Source organism: Pteropus medius, unplaced genomic scaffold (assembly GCF_902729225.1).
Source record: "Pteropus medius unplaced genomic scaffold, Ma_sr-lr_union100, whole genome shotgun sequence".
NCBI lineage: Eukaryota > Metazoa > Chordata > Mammalia > Chiroptera > Pteropodidae > Pteropus > Pteropus medius.
This window is the reverse complement of record NW_024349800.1, coordinates 18,012,360-18,029,989: the sequence shown is the minus strand read 5'-3', so window position 1 is coordinate 18,029,989 and position 17,630 is coordinate 18,012,360. Positions and strand designations below refer to the sequence as shown.

General features: G+C 32.6%; 1 protein-coding gene across 15 annotated transcripts in view; it reads left to right on the top strand.

The window, feature by feature from the left end:
• The window catches only part of RBM26 (RNA binding motif protein 26), an 80,588-nt gene that overhangs the window by 35,961 nt on the left and 26,997 nt on the right, over window positions 1-17,630 (top strand). For 7 of the 15 annotated variants that reach the window (XM_039886960.1, XM_039886958.1, XM_039886951.1 and 4 more), the window contains exons 9-14: window positions 19-174; window positions 4,971-5,082; window positions 6,154-6,313; window positions 8,596-8,757; window positions 9,459-9,590; window positions 10,814-10,885. In XM_039886960.1, coding sequence (XP_039742894.1) covers window positions 19-174; window positions 4,971-5,082; window positions 6,154-6,313; window positions 8,596-8,757; window positions 9,459-9,590; window positions 10,814-10,885 — 794 coding nt within the window. The remainder of the gene's footprint in view (window positions 1-18; window positions 175-4,970; window positions 5,083-6,153; window positions 6,314-8,595; window positions 8,758-9,458; window positions 9,591-10,813; window positions 10,886-17,630) is intronic. The other 8 variants (XR_005658188.1, XR_005658187.1, XM_039886954.1 and 5 more) reach the window with 3 other exon arrangements.

Here is a 17,630-nt window from a genome sequence, read left to right as displayed (position 1 = left end):
ATTGTTTTTTAATTACAGTTTTTGTATTACCAGATACATATGACACAGATGGCTACAATCCTGAGGCCCCCAGCATAACAAACACTTCCAGACCTATGTATAGACATAGAGTACATGCACAAAGGCCTAACTTGATAGGACTAACATCAGGGGATATGGATTTGCCACCCAGAGGTACTATAATTAATCTTTTTTTCTTATCATTTTTATGATATCAAGAGTGATAAAACGTTTATAAAGAACAGTCAGTCCCTCATTTATTGGGGTTGAGTAAGGGATGGTGTTTATGTTTGTTTCTTGGATCCTTTGGTTTCCCTTGAAAGAAAAGGTAATGTGTAGTTCCCTATGTGTGTATTGGTGACACTTTGTTCTACCATCTGAGGGGAAAGAAATTTCACAAAAGTAACATATCTTCTAAGGTAGCTTTCGTTGGATTATTTTCTATCACATACAGTCTTAATAGGTTCATTGAAACTCTTGAGAGTGAAGCTTTAATTCCTAAAGATAGATTCTTTCATAGTTTGGATAATGAAATTAGCTGTACAAACTTGTGCTTGATGTGTATTTTACTTTTGTTTACTTTTAACATGTTAGAATTTGATATTAGTTTGCTTCTAACATTTTAAGCAAAAGGAGTTATATTTTAGAACATGATTCATTAGCTTTTAAAATTTTCTTGTGATTAAACTCTATCTTCTTGTGACTAAACTCTATGTTCTCCCATTTAGAAATTTCATTAAAAAGTCTGTCTCCTCTAAGAAAATTTTAAAAGCTAATGAATCATGTTCTAAAATATAACTCCTTTTGCTTAAAATGTTAGAAGCAAACTAATATCAAATTCTAACATGTTAAAAGTAAACAAAAATTAAATAAGTAACAATAACTAATGTGGTTTAGTAAACTTGTGATTACTTTGCATTTTTTTGTTGATTCATTAGAAACTATCAGATTCTGAGCATCTACTTTGAGTATTCAAAGAACTTTTTGTATTGGAGGAGTGAGGATCATTTTCAGTTATACCCAGTTTTATTTGTATCCTTTTTGACAACATTTCATGTGGATACCTCCTTTCCTTCACCTCTTTTAAATTCTTCTTGAGACATTCTAATTACTATTATTAACAATGAAAGAAAAAACATTTTTAACAGTTTCTATGTAAGGAATATAAAATTGCTTGTAATTGAAAAGTAGCCACTTGAGATTGTGGCTATTTATCTCCTGAGTCTCTCCTACCTGGCTAGCTTAGAGAAAGCCCCTTCCTTCTTTGGGTTACTATTTAACACTTATTTTCTTTTTATCATTCCAGTACTCCTTGCTCTCACTAGAACTCCCACATCAAGTTGTCTCTTATCTTGCTCTTTTAGAGTGACATAAATATGTGCTACTACAGATCAGTATTTATTAGACCCATTTCAATGCCAGGCCAATTTTTTGGCAGTGATAAGAGAAGGAAGAAGGATCAAACACCTTCCCTTGTGCGTAAATCTTAGTGTGTGGAGGTTGGAGTTGTGATCATTTCAGCTCCACATGCATACAGTTACAAGTTATAGGAAGTAGCCCTGTTGAGAGATGAATATCTGGTATACCTACTTAGAACGCCTTTTCCCATAGAATACATAGTGTTTAGTACTGTTCTTTAGATACATCACATACTATTTCTCTGAGCCGCTTTAGGAATATATTCTTTATTAATATCATTGTTTTCATATACCACAGAACCGATTTAGCAACTCATTTAAATTGAGGATTACCTGTACTTCTATCTCCATAACTTTTTTTAGTCCTCCCTCTCTCCAGAATGTTCTCATCTGTTGCCCATTTGGTTTGAAATTTAATGTCATGGATTGTAACATCCATAATTAAAAACTTGTATAATTTTTTTATTATATAATTATGTATTTCTAATAGCCCGCAGATGCCCTTAATTTAAATTTGTCATAGACTATTATGTGATAATTATCATGCTTTATACTTTAAACTTGATGGGGGATTATCATTATTAAACAAATGAAAAAATCTAGGCCCTTCGATGTCTTGGAATTACTAATATAAATGTGACCTAGAGGTCCTGATAATGGTTCTTTCCAGATTTTAAGGAGGTCAAAATTTGATAGATACTCCCTTGATTATTTATAGATAGGTAGGAAGAAGGGCTGAATAGTTTTCCATTTGCCTTCAACAAAACCAGTGCTGAAAATTTTAACTGGAAAAACTATTAAAAGAATATTGGGGTGGGGACCACACTACACATAAATAATAGACACATTTCCTTCTTGTATACCCAGAGGAACTTGACTTCTTTTTTTTTTTTTTTAACTCTCTTTTAAGTAAGTGACAATAAAAGAGAATCTGAGTGAGAGACTACAGATGAATTGGAGCAAACACATCACCACTGCTGAGGAAAAATACATCACTGCCTCTTTTAGTGAATCTTAAAGACCACATTAAAGTAAAATTGGATATTGGATAGCTCAAAGACTCCGCAAAAGGGCCAGTGAACCAGACTTGTGAGGCAGAGAAAAGTCAAAAATTCTGTTGTAGAACTGGTCTTATAAACATACCACTGGGCAAAGAAACTGCAGCTTGCACTGTGAACATCACCCATGCTAGATACTGGATGTTTCCACCTGATCTGTTGTAGAGTTGTGTAGGATAAGTCAGAGTTAGCCAGAGAAAGCGGGTAGATAAAACATATATACCCTAAAATACTTTTAAGAAACTGGAAGAACTTTGTGACTGGAACAGAGGGAGCAGGAGGCCAATTAAAGACATTTGAAGAATTCTAGAGAAGAGGTGATAGTAACTAGACTAGGGGAGTAACAGTGGGAAGTGAAAGATTTAAATTTAGTAGAAAGAATTGGCAATCCTTGTATCTTACTGGATTGCAGAACTTAGAATGGGGGTAAATGAAGAGAATGAGATTAAAGATACCAGGTTTCTGCTCTGGAAATTGGGCAGATGATAATATTCATTGAGAGGGAGAACTGCTTTGGTAGGATATAAATTTAGCTTTGGAAGTGTTTAATTTGTTGTGTGCCTGGGACATTTGAGTAAAAATGTCCAAAGTGAGATAAGATCTGGAAATCCAATATCTGTAAGAGACAGCTGGCTAGAAAATACAGATTTTGGAATCATGAGCATGTAGAACAGTGTTTCTTAATCTTCTGTTCCATTTAGTATAGTGCAAAGTAAAGGAAGATGGAAGGAGGCATACCCAAATCTGCAAGCCTAACTGATGACATAGGTTCCAAAAGCCATTCTCTTGTATCTGATACTCCCTCCTTCCCCCTTGAGAATCACTAAACTGATGAATGAAGCTATGGCAATAGATAGGATGTCTTGGGGAGATTATGTATAGTGAGATTAGAAAGCTCATGTTAATACCCTGGAGAATGCCAACACCGAAGCAGTGGGCAGAGAAAGGGGAGCTTATGTAAGACACTGAGAAAATGAAGCCAAAAAGGGAGAGACAGAAGCAGGCAGTACTGAAAATCGAGGGAAGGTAATATCTAAGAAGGAAGGGAAGAGGATCAGCAGCATCACATGCTCTTGAGAAGTCAAGAGAAGAACTGGGATGTAGTCATAAGTTTAAGCAACAAGTTAAGATATCAGCTACTTTAGCATGAGCAAATTAAGTGCAGTAGTGGGAGCAGCTGCTAATTTCAGAGGATTAGTAAATGAGTGGGTTTTAAGGAAGCAAAGTTATTTAGCAAGTGTAGACATCTCTAGGAAATAGCTGTGAGGGTAGGGAGAGAAAAGGCTGTCACAGGAGAGGAAAGTGGTCTTAGAAAGTTTCTTTTAAAAATAGAGTAATTTGTGCTTGTTTAAATGTTGATGGGAAGTGTCAGTTTTAGAATCAGCAGGGTTCTGGGCCACTGATTTTGGTAGCTCTCTATATAGGATAGGTTGATGGCAGGAGAATCTGGAAGTAGAAGCTCAGGACAGTAGACTAGGTAAAAAGTAATGCATATTTGTACCTACATTGTCTCAGTGGAAAATGAGAGGAATACAGCTAAGATAAATTGAAGGGATGTGGGCAGAGTCAGAAATCAAATATGACTGGGAAAACGGTAGTTTCATTAATAGAAATGTTTAAGATTTGAAAAGTACTTTAAATAGGAAGATAATTTGTGCATAGTTTTAGGATACCCGTAGAAAGCAGAAGATGGCCAGAGAAAACCAAGAGGTTAGAAATTTAGGACTGGTCCTCAGAGCAGAGTTCACATGTGATAGAGAGATTGATTGAAGTGGTCTCCTGTGTAGAGGTTGTAGTAGCCATGAGAAAGATTGTGCTGAAACAGATCTTAAGTTCTTTTGGTAAGTTATGTGTTTAGAAATACTAAGAATAGGATTTCTACAACCACTTTATTCATCTTTAAAAAAGGAATTTTAAAGTTTTATTTTTCTATGGACTAAGGTTTGCCTATTTTAATCTTTGCTATCATTTGGGAGTAACAGGTTAAATGTACTGTATCAAACTCAACTAAGTAAATGTAAAATGTTGACAGTAGCAGATATTTATAGCTCTTTGGCACTACATTTCAGTCTCAAATATTTACCTTTTCAAAATCAGGTATGCTATAATTATGTTAATATGTCGATATTTAAGCAGCTCACTTCAATTACAACTAGAGTTATCAATTCTTTAAGGTCATATTTGTGGCAAGGATGATGGCAAAGGGGGAACAGTGACATGGATTTCACCCCCTGCCTTCCCAGAGAAGTGGCCCACAGAGTTGTTGTAATTTGACATGTGAGAATTACGGAGACTCTTCTTTAGTTAGGTTGAAATGAATTTGGAATGAGTTAAAATCCCTTAGATTACTATATTTGAATGTACATTTATATATTTTTTTAAAATATATATTTGGACGAAAAGTCAGAACTTTGTTTCAGTATGAATTTAAGGAAGTAGCTATGATAAAAACAAAATATTAATCTATGTTTTCTCATATTTTCTTTTCAAACAGAAAAACCTCCTAATAAAAGCAGTATGAGGATAGTAGTGGATTCAGAGTCAAGGAAAAGAACCATTGGTTCTGGGGAGCCTGGAGTTACTACAAAGAAGACTTGGTTTGATAAGTAAGCTGGCAGGGAAAATTGAGGAGTATTATTATGCAGTAATTTTTAATTATTATGACTGTACTGTTTTTCAAAATATAACTCATGATTTTGTTCTGTAGGCAGTCCTCCACTAAAGTGTAAGTTTTCTAAAATTTTATTAGTTGTCTGGTACTTGGAAGGCTTTTTCAGGTATGGTTGAGGACATAGTTTTTCTTCTTTCCACCTCCACCCACCTATAAAAAATTATTCCTTATGTTATAGATGCCATTGAATACTACCTATATAAAGGATAGTCATGAGCTCCTTAGTAGGGAAGAAAATTTGGGTCAGGTCTGGAAGGAGTCTTTAGCATGTGAGTAATTCCTGCTAAGAGGTGTAAAGGGATCTTTTTCAGGGTCAGGGAGGCTGGATAGGCACTGAACTTGTCAAAGAAGGGCTTCAGAGAAAGTAGTAAGGAATCAGAATGTTGGGGTGTGTATGATGATTCATTTATAAATTTGCATGCTTAGGGAGAGACTAAGATAACACTTAGAGCTTTAACATCATGTAAAAATAGATGATTTCTAGTTGTGTCTGCCTTTAATTCTGTGCTTTAGGGTAAGCAGTGTAATCTCTCTGGGCCATAGTTTTGTCCTTTTAAGTATCAAATGTATGGCCTATAGCTCTGACATTTTTTTTAAGTTGGGAAGTAGTTGAGATATTCATTCTTACCTTTGAAATAACATTTTAAGATAAGATATATCTCAGTAAGCTAGCTTTTGCAGAATTGGAACAAAGGTTATAGATGCAAATTGACTGAAAAGGTGCTAGGACCTTTTCTGCTAAGAGCTTTATGTAGAAGTGGATTGAAAATGGCAAGTAACAAGTGATATGGAAAGACCCTTCTCAGTTGGCTTCCATAAAAAGTGTGAACAGTATTAATTTGGAGACTTCATTGTTTTGGAAGAAAATTTAAATTTCCATTATCAACCAGTAATTTCAATGTTGAAAAAAAAAAGGAACTTAAATTGTAAAACTTTATTTTTTTGTACTTGATAGTGGTTAAGATTTATAAATGAATGTATTAATTTAACTTGAATTTTGTTACAGACCGAACTTTAATAGAACAAACAGCCCAGGTTTCCAGAAAAAGGTTCAGTTTGGAAATGAAAATACCAAACTTGAACTTAGAAAAGTTCCTCCAGAATTAAATAATATCAGCAAACTTAATGAGCATTTTAGTCGATTCGGGACCTTGGTTAACTTACAGGTAAGAGCTATGAAATGATTCTGTCTTTGCTTAATTATTTAGGGAGAGAATTTAATGTAATGAGAAAAATACTTTTATGAAAAAATATGGAAAATTTGGTGTTATTCTAAATTTAGACAATTGGATGTGAAATGAAACTTTATATTTTAGGAAAAAAAATGTGATTTTGAATAACTTTTATACTTTGAAAAGGCAGGAATTTTGATCATGTTATACACTTTTTACCTAATAGAGGTTATGAAATTATAGCAAAGTTAAATAATCACACTGGTAAAATCTAATCTTACAGTAGTTTTTATTTATTTAGTTTCTCAAAGTCATTACAACAGAATGCTCTAGTCAGATTATTTTAGCTTCCTCTATGTTGGGATGCATTTAACAGATACTTTTAGGGCCCAGATACCATGTAATCCATAATTAGCTTAAACATTTACTTTTTCCTTTACCATTTTTGAACATCTTTCAAGATAAATGTCAGTGTAACTTGTGTTTGACTTCACCTAAAATTAGACTGTTGGCTTGGGTGCATGTAACTTGTGAGGTTATTTAGTATCAAGTTTATATTATATATGTTGAAATAATGTTGGGCTTCTTTTTTTCTTTCAGTTTGTATAGTATCTTCTTCAATTAAAATTATTTCCCATCATCTGATAAAAATAAATTTTAGAGAGTATAGCTTAAGTTGATAATAGGGAAATTTTTGTTTTCTTGCCTCTTAAAATATAATATTATAAAAGTAATAGATGAAAAAAATGCATGCTTATTCAGAGTAGGACAATAAAGATTTATATAGAATTTAAAGAAAATGTTTTCCCTTCAACTCTTTGTCTCTCACATTTCTTAATTACAATGTTAATTACACATAATTACAATGTTAATAATAATTTACTGTATCCTAGAATTTTGTTTTGCATTTCTGTAACTACTTTTCAGCAAATATGCAAACTTAAAAATACATATATATTTTAAAATACACAGACCCATAGTACATATATTATCCTGTAGTTATTTACTTAACCTTGACTGTCTCTGAATATCTTTCTATGGCAATTCAGTTTGATCTGTCACATTTAGATCTAGACAAAAGAGTTCTCAGAAAAATTTTTCCTCACACAAAAATTAACTACACTGGTAATATTAAATTTAAAAAATTTTTCAAAGCTAAGAGGTGAAACATATCTCACAGTTCAATTTGTGATATCTCACAGTTCAATTTGTTTTCTTAATTGTGAGGTTGCTATTTTTTCATCTTTTTACCAGTCTTTTTGCTATATCTGCATATTACCTGCATTATTATTTATAAACTACACGTTTTTAAAAAACAGTTTTAAAAAGCCCTTTAGCTTTATTTTAATTAAACATTGATGCATTGATGTTTTAAATCCCAGTAATGTATAATTATCAAAATGCAACCTAAAATCATCTTTATAGTATTTATTGAATGCTTACTATTTACTCCCTGTTCTACATAAATTATTATCTGACTCTAACACTACAGTGTGGTGTTATACTACTTATGGAAGAAGATACAGAGGCACTGAAAGGTTAGATAACTTGCGCATACTCTTGTGAGAGTAGCAGTTAAGGTTTGAGCCAGGTAGGTAGTTCGATTCAGAGCTTATGTTCTTAATTTTTATTTTGTATTGCTTCACACCACCAGTAGTGTGTATACCACAGTTTAGAAAATACTGCTATTATTGAAAGAATAAGAACAAGGATTTTGAGGTAAAAATCCTTGTATTTACTACTTATTAATATGGGTCTACAGAATCACATACTCTTTGAATCTGTTTTCTTATGTTTAAAATATGATTTTATTTTTTTCTTAAATTTTCTCACACTTCTGGAAATATTTTTTGTGAGAATTACATATTTGGAAAATTTTACCGATGGGTTTTTTTTGTAATTTTTCGTTAGAGATCACTCCTTTAAAAGTATTTATGTGGTCTTCTGACTCTGGATCTTGGCCAAGTCACTCATTGACCTAGAGATTATTTCTCGTCAGTATTAATATTGGGAGTAAAAATACAAACATTTTGAATGCTTGTTTATGCAGTGAGCATTCTCTGTTAAAAGTGTCATATAGAGGAGGCTCGTTCCACTCTGAACAGTCCTCAGTTACCAGTTCTTCTGGCCTGAAAGTAGGCTAAGGTACTAATGTAGATTAAAGGGAGTGTAAAGACAGAATCTTAAGAGGGACCAGTATTTCATCTGTTGAGGAATTTTACTGGATGGAGCAACAGATTCATTTGGAAATTTACTCTTCTTATTTTAAATCTTAGGTTGCCTATAATGGTGATCCTGAAGGTGCCCTTATCCAATTTGCAACATATGAAGAAGCAAAGAAAGCAATATCAAGTACAGAAGCAGTGCTAAACAATCGTTTTATTAAGGTTTATTGGCACAGAGAAGGAAGTACCCAGCAGTTACAAACTGCTCCTAAGGTAAGAGAGAAATTTGTGTAAAATTAAATGCTTTTCTTAGAAAGCTCTTAGCATAGTGTTTAAGAGCAGAGGCATTGCCGTCAGGTAGACTTGAATTCAGATCCTGACTCAACCACTGTTAAATGTGTAGACTTGAGGAAGTTACTTTACCTTTCTAACTTCTTTCATTTTATCGTGAAGTTGATCCCTAGTTTAGACAATTATGGGAAGATATGTGGAAAGCATATAGAGAAGTCCCTGGTAGATAGGAGACACTCAGTACACTGTAGCTGTACATCATCCAGAAACTCAGATTGTGGGTTCATCTTGGAAATCCTTCCTTCTCTCCCTCCCTCTTTCTGTTTCGATCAGTGAATCACTGTGTAATGTTAGATTAATTGCTAGTAGAGGTGTCTTACAACGGTTTGTTTCTCGATTTAACTTTCTCCTGTTTGTTTAAAAAAAATAATGAGGGGTAGATTTAAATTTTTTCTCTACTTTATAAATAAGTTATTATATGCAAGGAAAACTGTGTGTGCACATGTGTGTATGAGCGAGAGGGAGGGAGAGAGAGAGAAGGAATCTGGAAGGTGGCTAAGTTTTGATTATAAGATGTACTTTTAAGACTTCCTCTGTAGGGGCAATTTAGTAGCAAATAACAGGTGACTTTCCATGCTCATGAACTAATGAGCTTGTTTAACTTTTTTTTTTTTGGTTCTAAGGTAATGCAGCCTTTAGTCCAGCAGCCCATTTTGCCTGTTGTGAAGCAGTCAGTCAAAGAGCGGTTGGGTCCAGTACCTTCAAGTACTGTCGAACCAGCAGAAGCTCAGAGTGCCAGTTCAGACCTTCCTCAGGTAAGTGAAAAGTCTTATTATTGTACTTGTCACATAATAGGTTCTTAGTAAAGTAATTTCCCTTGGTGATTTGAATTATAGTTAGTTGTATGTATTTTATACAGAAATAGGATAGTCTGTACATATTTGAACTTCACTTGTAAATTTTTTGTTGCTATTATAACATTTTCACTTTCTACTTTTTCTATAGTATTTGAATCTTAAATTCTTCTTTCTAGTTAATACTTATTTATAAGAAAGAATTCTCTTTCACTTTGTGGAGGAGGTATTTTCCAGCAAAACTGCCTGAAAAGTGAAGTTCAGTACACTAAATCTTATTTTTCCCACCATCTTTCACTTAACTAGAATTCTCTTCAGAGATAATTATGCAGTAGCATGAACTGAAAGCTTTTGGGATGGAAAGGCTTAAATCTCAGATTTTAGCATACTGTTTCAAGTTACTTATGCAGCTTTCTCAGAACCTTGCATCACTTTATTCCTGACTCTTGGATTTTCTTTTCCATATGTCATTCCCTTCCCACTCCCTTCCATACTTGAGTGGCAGTTTCTTATTTCTTACACCCTCAGTCTCTGAAAGTTAGTTTTCCTTTGTCTCCAGATACTTCGGCATTTGCTGTGTAAAATAGAGTTCGGATATACCATTCCCCTTAACTAATAGATGCCACCTTATTAAAATAGTCTTCCTAGATAATTCCCGAAAAGTAATATATCAAGATTCTATAAAAACATGCAGAATATAAATTGGTAAATTATTTTTTAAAAATCTCCAATCCTGTTATTCCAAATAATCACTAAGTGCAATGTATTTGGCTATACAGTGTATTTTCCTATACTTTAGGAAAGAATGACTTTATTTTTAAGCTCGGGAAGCAGGCACATATTTTACTCAAATCTAATATTTAAAATGTTCAAACTTTCCATTTGTCAACATGGGACTCTTAGGCATTTATAAGTCTGTATCAGTGGAGGGGACTTTAGCAACCACCTGATTCAAACCTCTTACTTTACATCATAGTTTTTCATGGTTGAGTAATGGTGCATACTATTTGTTTTTCCACAAACAGTTTTTCTGTCTCTGTCTTTGTAAAAGGCTCAGGTTTTTGTGATTAACATCAGTATACTTATATAGTCAATATATGTTAGTAGAATCAGAATGTTCAAAATCCCAACAGACTTATATATGTTTGGGGAAACACTGAATATGTCCATTTTAATTTTTTTAGAATGTAACTAAGTTATCTGTGAAGGACAGGTTGGGTTTTGTATCAAAGCCATCTGTTTCAGCAACTGAAAAGGTAAGAATAGCATGATGTGTTTGTCTTGGCTTCATAAATGTTTTCAGGTGGCATCTCAATTTTTTAATTTTTTCATAGTTCCAAACTTTTGCTTCTTAATAGTATCTGTATCTCTTATCTCCTACCTTTTTGCTTTCCATTTGCTGAAAAAGAAAAATATTTGCCTACCTTTATTTACTTTTTTGCATCAGCATTTTAATATTTGCTGCTCACTATATTTTCCATGCGCTTCATTCTTTTTGTTTTTTCTTTTTATTTATTATATTTATAGATGCTATACAATTTAATTTGAAAACTTTGGCAGCCTAGTAGAAAGGGCCATGAATTAGGAATTTTACCTGAGTTCGAACTCTGGCTCTTCACTTACTAACTGCATGACATTTGGCAGTACTGTTAGTCTTTCTGAACCTTTTTCCTCATCGGTAAAATAGTGATGGTAATATTGGTCTTGCTCACAGTTTTGTGAGGATTGAACAAAATTATTTATTTAAAAGTATTTTGTAAACTGGAAAAGATGATGTAAATGTAAGTTTCTTATTCATTGCTAACAGCTATTTGTATAGCCTGACAAAACATTTAGTCATTTCTTTTTTTAAATACGAGGGCAAATGCTGATTTTAGACTATTTATGGACCTGCCTTATAGTTCGGCGTAGATGTTTTCTTCTTCTGTTTAGGTATGAGTGAATGCCCTAATCTTTAGTCTTATTTGAGGTACGTGGAATCACAGAATTTTAGAATTAGATAATGTTTCCCATTTCTATACCCTCACCTTAAAGGAAGGTAAGGCCCAAATCATTTTTTGGTTCATCTATACACTATGAGTTACTGAGCTAGGACTGGAATCTATACCTTCTTTTAGTCCATGGCTCTTTGTACTATAAAATATTCATAGGAAATTGACTTTATAGGTAGCAACTAAATATCCCATGAGATAGCTGACTGCCCTCTTCACTGGTTTTTCAGTATATTATTATTTTTTTATTCACTGTGTTAAACTTTGGCAATTCTAGAAATTTGAATATGAACTCCATTCTGTATATCAGATTTTTCCCTCGGGCACTTCAACATTACTTCAGGCATAACATGCCTAAGATTATTTATTATTTCCCACATAAATTAATTTCTCCTAGCTCTCACCTCTGGAAGTGCAGTCTAAAAACCTTTCGAGTCATTTTCTTGTGTTTGCAGTCCACATCTCCTTGTCTACCACCTTCAGGCCCTGGCCTCTGGATGTAGTGTCATAGTTGGCATCTCTCTCCCTTAGTTTACACTGCCACTACACTACTCTCAAACTTATTTTAATGTCAGTTCCTTATAGAAACTTTCATTTCCTCAACTAAATGACTTAGCTTGGTTCATAGCTCAACATTATCTTAATTTTTTTCGTTCTGTTACTTCTGCTTTTGTCCTTCCTTTCTTCCCTAAGAAGTCTTTTTTTCTGCTCATTGTCCTTTGCTATTTCCTGCCTCTTTTTTTTTTTGGTGGTGACTTTCCAGGATTGCATTTTCCTCTTCCTAACTGAATTCTAGTCATTATTTTAAAGATTGAAAATCTCTCTAACCTCTTCTATGAAACCTTCAAATTTTTCCATGATACTCTTTCTCTAAATTCGTGTTGCTTAGTCTATGTTACTAAGTTTAGCATATGTAAGTATTGACTCTGATTAGGTTTTTCCTTGATAATAAGTAAGGAATAAAAACAATATGAGGTCTGTTACACTTAGTGAAGTATTGAACAATTCTGCAGAGGTCTAAAAACCTGATTATGTTTATAGATCTATTTATGTCAAGATTTGGACTCTGAAATTGAAGTGTACTAACTATAGCTTTTATAAAATTTTTCTAGTATGTTTTGCTACCGTTTTCATTATTTTTTTAGCATGTTTTCTGTAGCTTTAGGATAAAAGATACAAACTTGGAATTGATAGTATAAGTATACTAATATGGTTATCATGAACTGAATCTGTGAAAAATCACTAATGGCAATAGGTTATTTATAAAAAAAAAAAAAAAACCTTGGTAAATACTGTAAAGTATCTTTTAAGGAAAATAGTTACAAGTATGTAACTTTAGTCATCTTCAGTGAACCTGTTTAAAGAATAGCATTTTATTTTTGCTTATTCTTGGTGATATCTCTTCCCCTAGTTCATAGTGATTTTTGCTGTGGACTCCTTAGAGGTCAGTGATTCAGAGAAGTCTCAGGAAGAATAAAGAATGTTCTCTATCATCAAATATTCAAAAAAATTTTTTTAATTGAAAGCAGGAGCGATTTCAAAGCTAGCATCTACATAGTATCTTCTATCATTGTTAAAGCAAATAAATACACAAATACAGAATTTTATTCCCTTTCTATAAATAACACCGAGTAAACCCTTTCATGATTATGCTAAGATTACATTTCTATGAGAGGGCTAAGAGAGAAGAAACTTACAACTTAATTGATACTGCTAAGTATTAAGATATTGCAATAGCTATTAAATTGGTATTGAGTAGAGTGATTGATTGGTCAAATGATCAATTTGAGTGCCTTTGCTTACTATAGGGAGATCTGTGAAGAATAAAGGTGACATCTGCATATTCCATCCTGGTTAGTTTTTGTGGAAGAGATGTAGACTGCCCAGATTATCTCCTTAAATCCCTTCTAAATTGTGGGAAGCAAACTGATCGATCACTTGAATACTTAATGTTTTTATATCAGTTTTAGGTATATCAAGCATATGATACAGGATGTTATTGTTCCTTAGCAGTATTTTTTTGCAATCCAAAAATATATCTTGGTTCTTTGCATGATGATATGTTAACATCTATACCATGGAACTTTTAAAAGGAAAATTGTGTGGTATAATTGAAGGAACATTGCACGTCATATACTTACACTGTTGATGTAGCAGCTGACACTCTATGATCCTGAACAAGTCTTACCCTCTCATTTGCCTTAACTATAAAATGCAGTCATTTAAATAACCCTTTGATTTTTAAGTTTGTATTTGTTGTGTAATTTTGCTACTTTAAATATAAAGAGTAGGGAAATTTATGATAATTTTTTATAATTGTTATCGACTAACTTTGATTTTTTAAGTACAGTGCTCTATTAGGATTATTACCTGGATTACTCAGTCAAGATTATTATGAGGATTATTTTTCTTAGAGAGAAATATGATTTATATAAAATTATTTGCTATGCTATATCTTCTGGGAACAAGCTATTGTGGCGAAAATTGATTACTGACTCTACACCTTTTTTTCTTTGACATTAAAATATTTCTTTGCAAGATCTTGAATCCCTTTGTCTCTCTTAAACTACTGAGTATTAGCGAAGGAAATAAAACTGTTAGTCCCTGAAAATATTTTAGAAATTTAACTTTAGTCATGTTATTCTCCCTAGAATTCTCAATTTGTTAAGTTTTGCTATAGAAAATATATCTGTGTGGTGCCTAAAAGACTATCATAAATGAACATTCAGATTTATTGAAAAGGTGATTATTTACTTAATATAAAAATTGACCATGCAGTAATTATAGTAATAACTCCTCAGAAACTTTCTTATTGCATTTAAGCAAGACCTGTTAGAGCTGACTGTGAATGTGACTGTGAAGCATCTTAACTGTTTCTTTTGTATTTGATTCCAATTTGGGCATTGGTTACTTAAAAATGATATTTGGATGATTTTAATTGAAATAACCTTCTTTCCTAGCAAGTAATTACAAAATACTTTGTTTCCTTCCATTCTTATCTGTGAGAATAAGAATATCTGTCTTTATAAGTACAAATAATAATTATGGTTGGCAATATTATATATAGGAAATAAGATAAAGATATGGTAATGGATTATAACTTCTATCTTGTTAAGAAATTGGCTTTTTGTCTTGGAAAGTAAGAAGTATTAACAATGTACATTTTAACAGCAGAGCATATGATAATTTTTACCTCACATTAAGAATTCATCATACCTTTGATGCCAAACCTGATAAGTATATTACATGATAGGAAAATGATAAGCCAATATCTCATGAACATAGGCACAGAAATCCTAAACAAAATATTAGCAAAAGTGCAGTGATATGAAAAAGATAATACATCCTGACCAGGTAAGATTTACTCTAGAAATTCAAGGTTGATTTAACATTTGGAAATCAGTTTCACATTAACAGAATAAAGTAAGGGCAGGGGATGAAAAGGAAGAACCTCATATGATTATCACAGTAGAAAAACATAATATAATGTCATCACATTAAACTTCCTGAAAACGAGACTAGAAAGAAACTTGCTTAATTTGACAAAGTATATGCAAAATAAAAAACCCTGTAGCTAACATATTTAATAGTGGAATGTTGACTTCTTTTCACCTGAGATCAGGAATGAGAATCTCCACTCATCACTTTTTTTCAGTAGTGTAGTAAATTAAGACAAGAAAATGAAATAAATGACATAAAGATTGAAAAGGAAGAAACAAAACTATATTTACTCAGACAACATGATTGTGTATGCAGAAAATCCAAAAGAATTCACAAACAATTGGAATTAATGAGTGAATGAAATAACGTCATTGGAAATAAAGTCAATATGTAAAAATACAGCACATAGAGAAACCTGTTTGGGAAGTAAAGAAGGTGTGGTAGTTTGTAAAGTCCACTGCCTGTGCTTTGTCTGTGTACTTAGGAATTGTAGTATCTTTCCTATTGGGTTCGTCACTTCCCTTTGCTAGTTACATTTTTAGCAGATTTTCTTCTCTTTTATCATGAATAATATATCCTCATCTTTTGAAAATATATTTTTTGCTGTCCAAACTTACTGTCTAAACTCTGGAATCAAATAGATTCATATAGTAATATTTGTAATCATATAGTTCATTCATTGTGTTAAGACATCCTGTTTTCACACTTTCTACCTCTGAAATTAGGCTACATTGTATAGTCATTGGTGTTTATAGTTATAATTGGCAGCCCTTTTTTATAGTTGGAGTATATAATCTGATAATGTTTCATAGTGATATTTTAAGCTCAATGAAATATGTTGGCTGATGTTCTATTTTTACTGGAGGAAGTTCCGGGATAAAACAAGGAAATGTGATATTTCTAGGAATAAAAGAGTCTTCTCTTTCTTGTGAGATAACTTTTATTCACTTTGAAAAAGCACTCCTTCGTCTGATACATGATGTCAATATCTTTGGGACACAGAGTGTTTCCTACTTGCCGAAATTGGAGAGAAATGCTCAAATAAATTATATGGATTTCTTTACTTCTGGCTTTCTCACAGCTTTTATGATAAAATAATATGATACAATACTATCATAAAATACTATGATAAAATACTATCGAAAACTTTTATGATAAAATATTTTATGATAAAATTTTTAAACTAGAAAATAGGGTTGTGATATTTATTGTTTCCAACTGATCTGAGTACAGAAGTCTGGTCACAACTTTTCAACGTGTTATGGAACCCTCATGAAAAAAGTTTATGAAACACCCCATTACATTCTGTTTTCAGCAGATTATCCTGTATTTCTCCATTTAAAGCTATTGTCTTATCCTTATATAATCATACAATTTGGCATTGTGTGGTGTGTTAAGGTAGCATGGAAGAAATTTTTTTCTCTAGAATTATAGAAAATGGTGTCTGAAGTTAAGACTGTAAATTAAATCTATGTTTAATTTTACTCTATTTTACTGAATACACTATTCCTGCGTGTTAGTGATTGATATCTGACTATTCGTTTTCTGACTATTGCAGAAAATTATCAGTGAAATTTTGATACATGTCAAGTATCGTAAAAGAACTTTTATTTTTAAACATCAGTTGTGCTATATGGAACCAGTAGAAATACAGTATTCTAGAGTTTTATTTTATTTAGAGGCTAGCCATTCTTGAATACTAAGAATATTGAGTGATGAGTTGTCTGAACTTTGTGATGTTCTCTAATCTAATGATAAACGATTAAAAAATAGTGTCCAGGTTGTACCTTCTCTGGTACAACCAGATATTTATATTTTTTGGTAGCTAGAAAGTAGGGCTCTTTTCTAATCGACACCCTTCTATTTATGTAGTTTTAAAACATCTTTTTATGTCCTCAGTTCCATTAAAACTAGAAGCTACGTTTCTTCCTCTGGAAAGTTACATTGTTGACATATATGGTTTCATATTTAGTTTTTATAGCGTTCAGAGCTCTCCCTGAAGGTATCCCTAGACTCCATCTAAGAACCAGTAACCTACCACTCCATGGAACCTATAGGTACTTACTTTTGAAGAATAAAAAATGGCAGCCTGTACACTTTTATTTTTTTGACTCTTGCGTAGAAAAGATTGTCCACTCAGATCTGTCATCATTTCAGTTTAATTTAGTGCATAGTGTTTATTGAATATTTATAAAGTGCCCTGGCACTGAAGATATAGCAGCGAACCAAGGAAAAAAATAAGTCTTCCTGGGTTTGTTAAGGACATTAGACATAATCAAGTTGAACTTTCTCATTTTATAGATAAACTGAGGCCCAAAAAGTTACTTGAAATTACCCAGTTACTAACAAGATTTAGGTCCCAGAAGTGCAAAGAGGTGAAAGAGACATGGTTTTTATTTCAAGTAGACGGGGAAAGAGACAAATTAACCTATCAGATCATTTTTATTAAATATTTTAATAGCTGTAGAAATAGAATTTCATAGAAGGACCCGAGTAGAAGAAATAAATGATTAGGGCTTTGTAGAGGTCTTAACTGGTTTTGTTGACCTTCAGCTGGACTTCAGGGAAT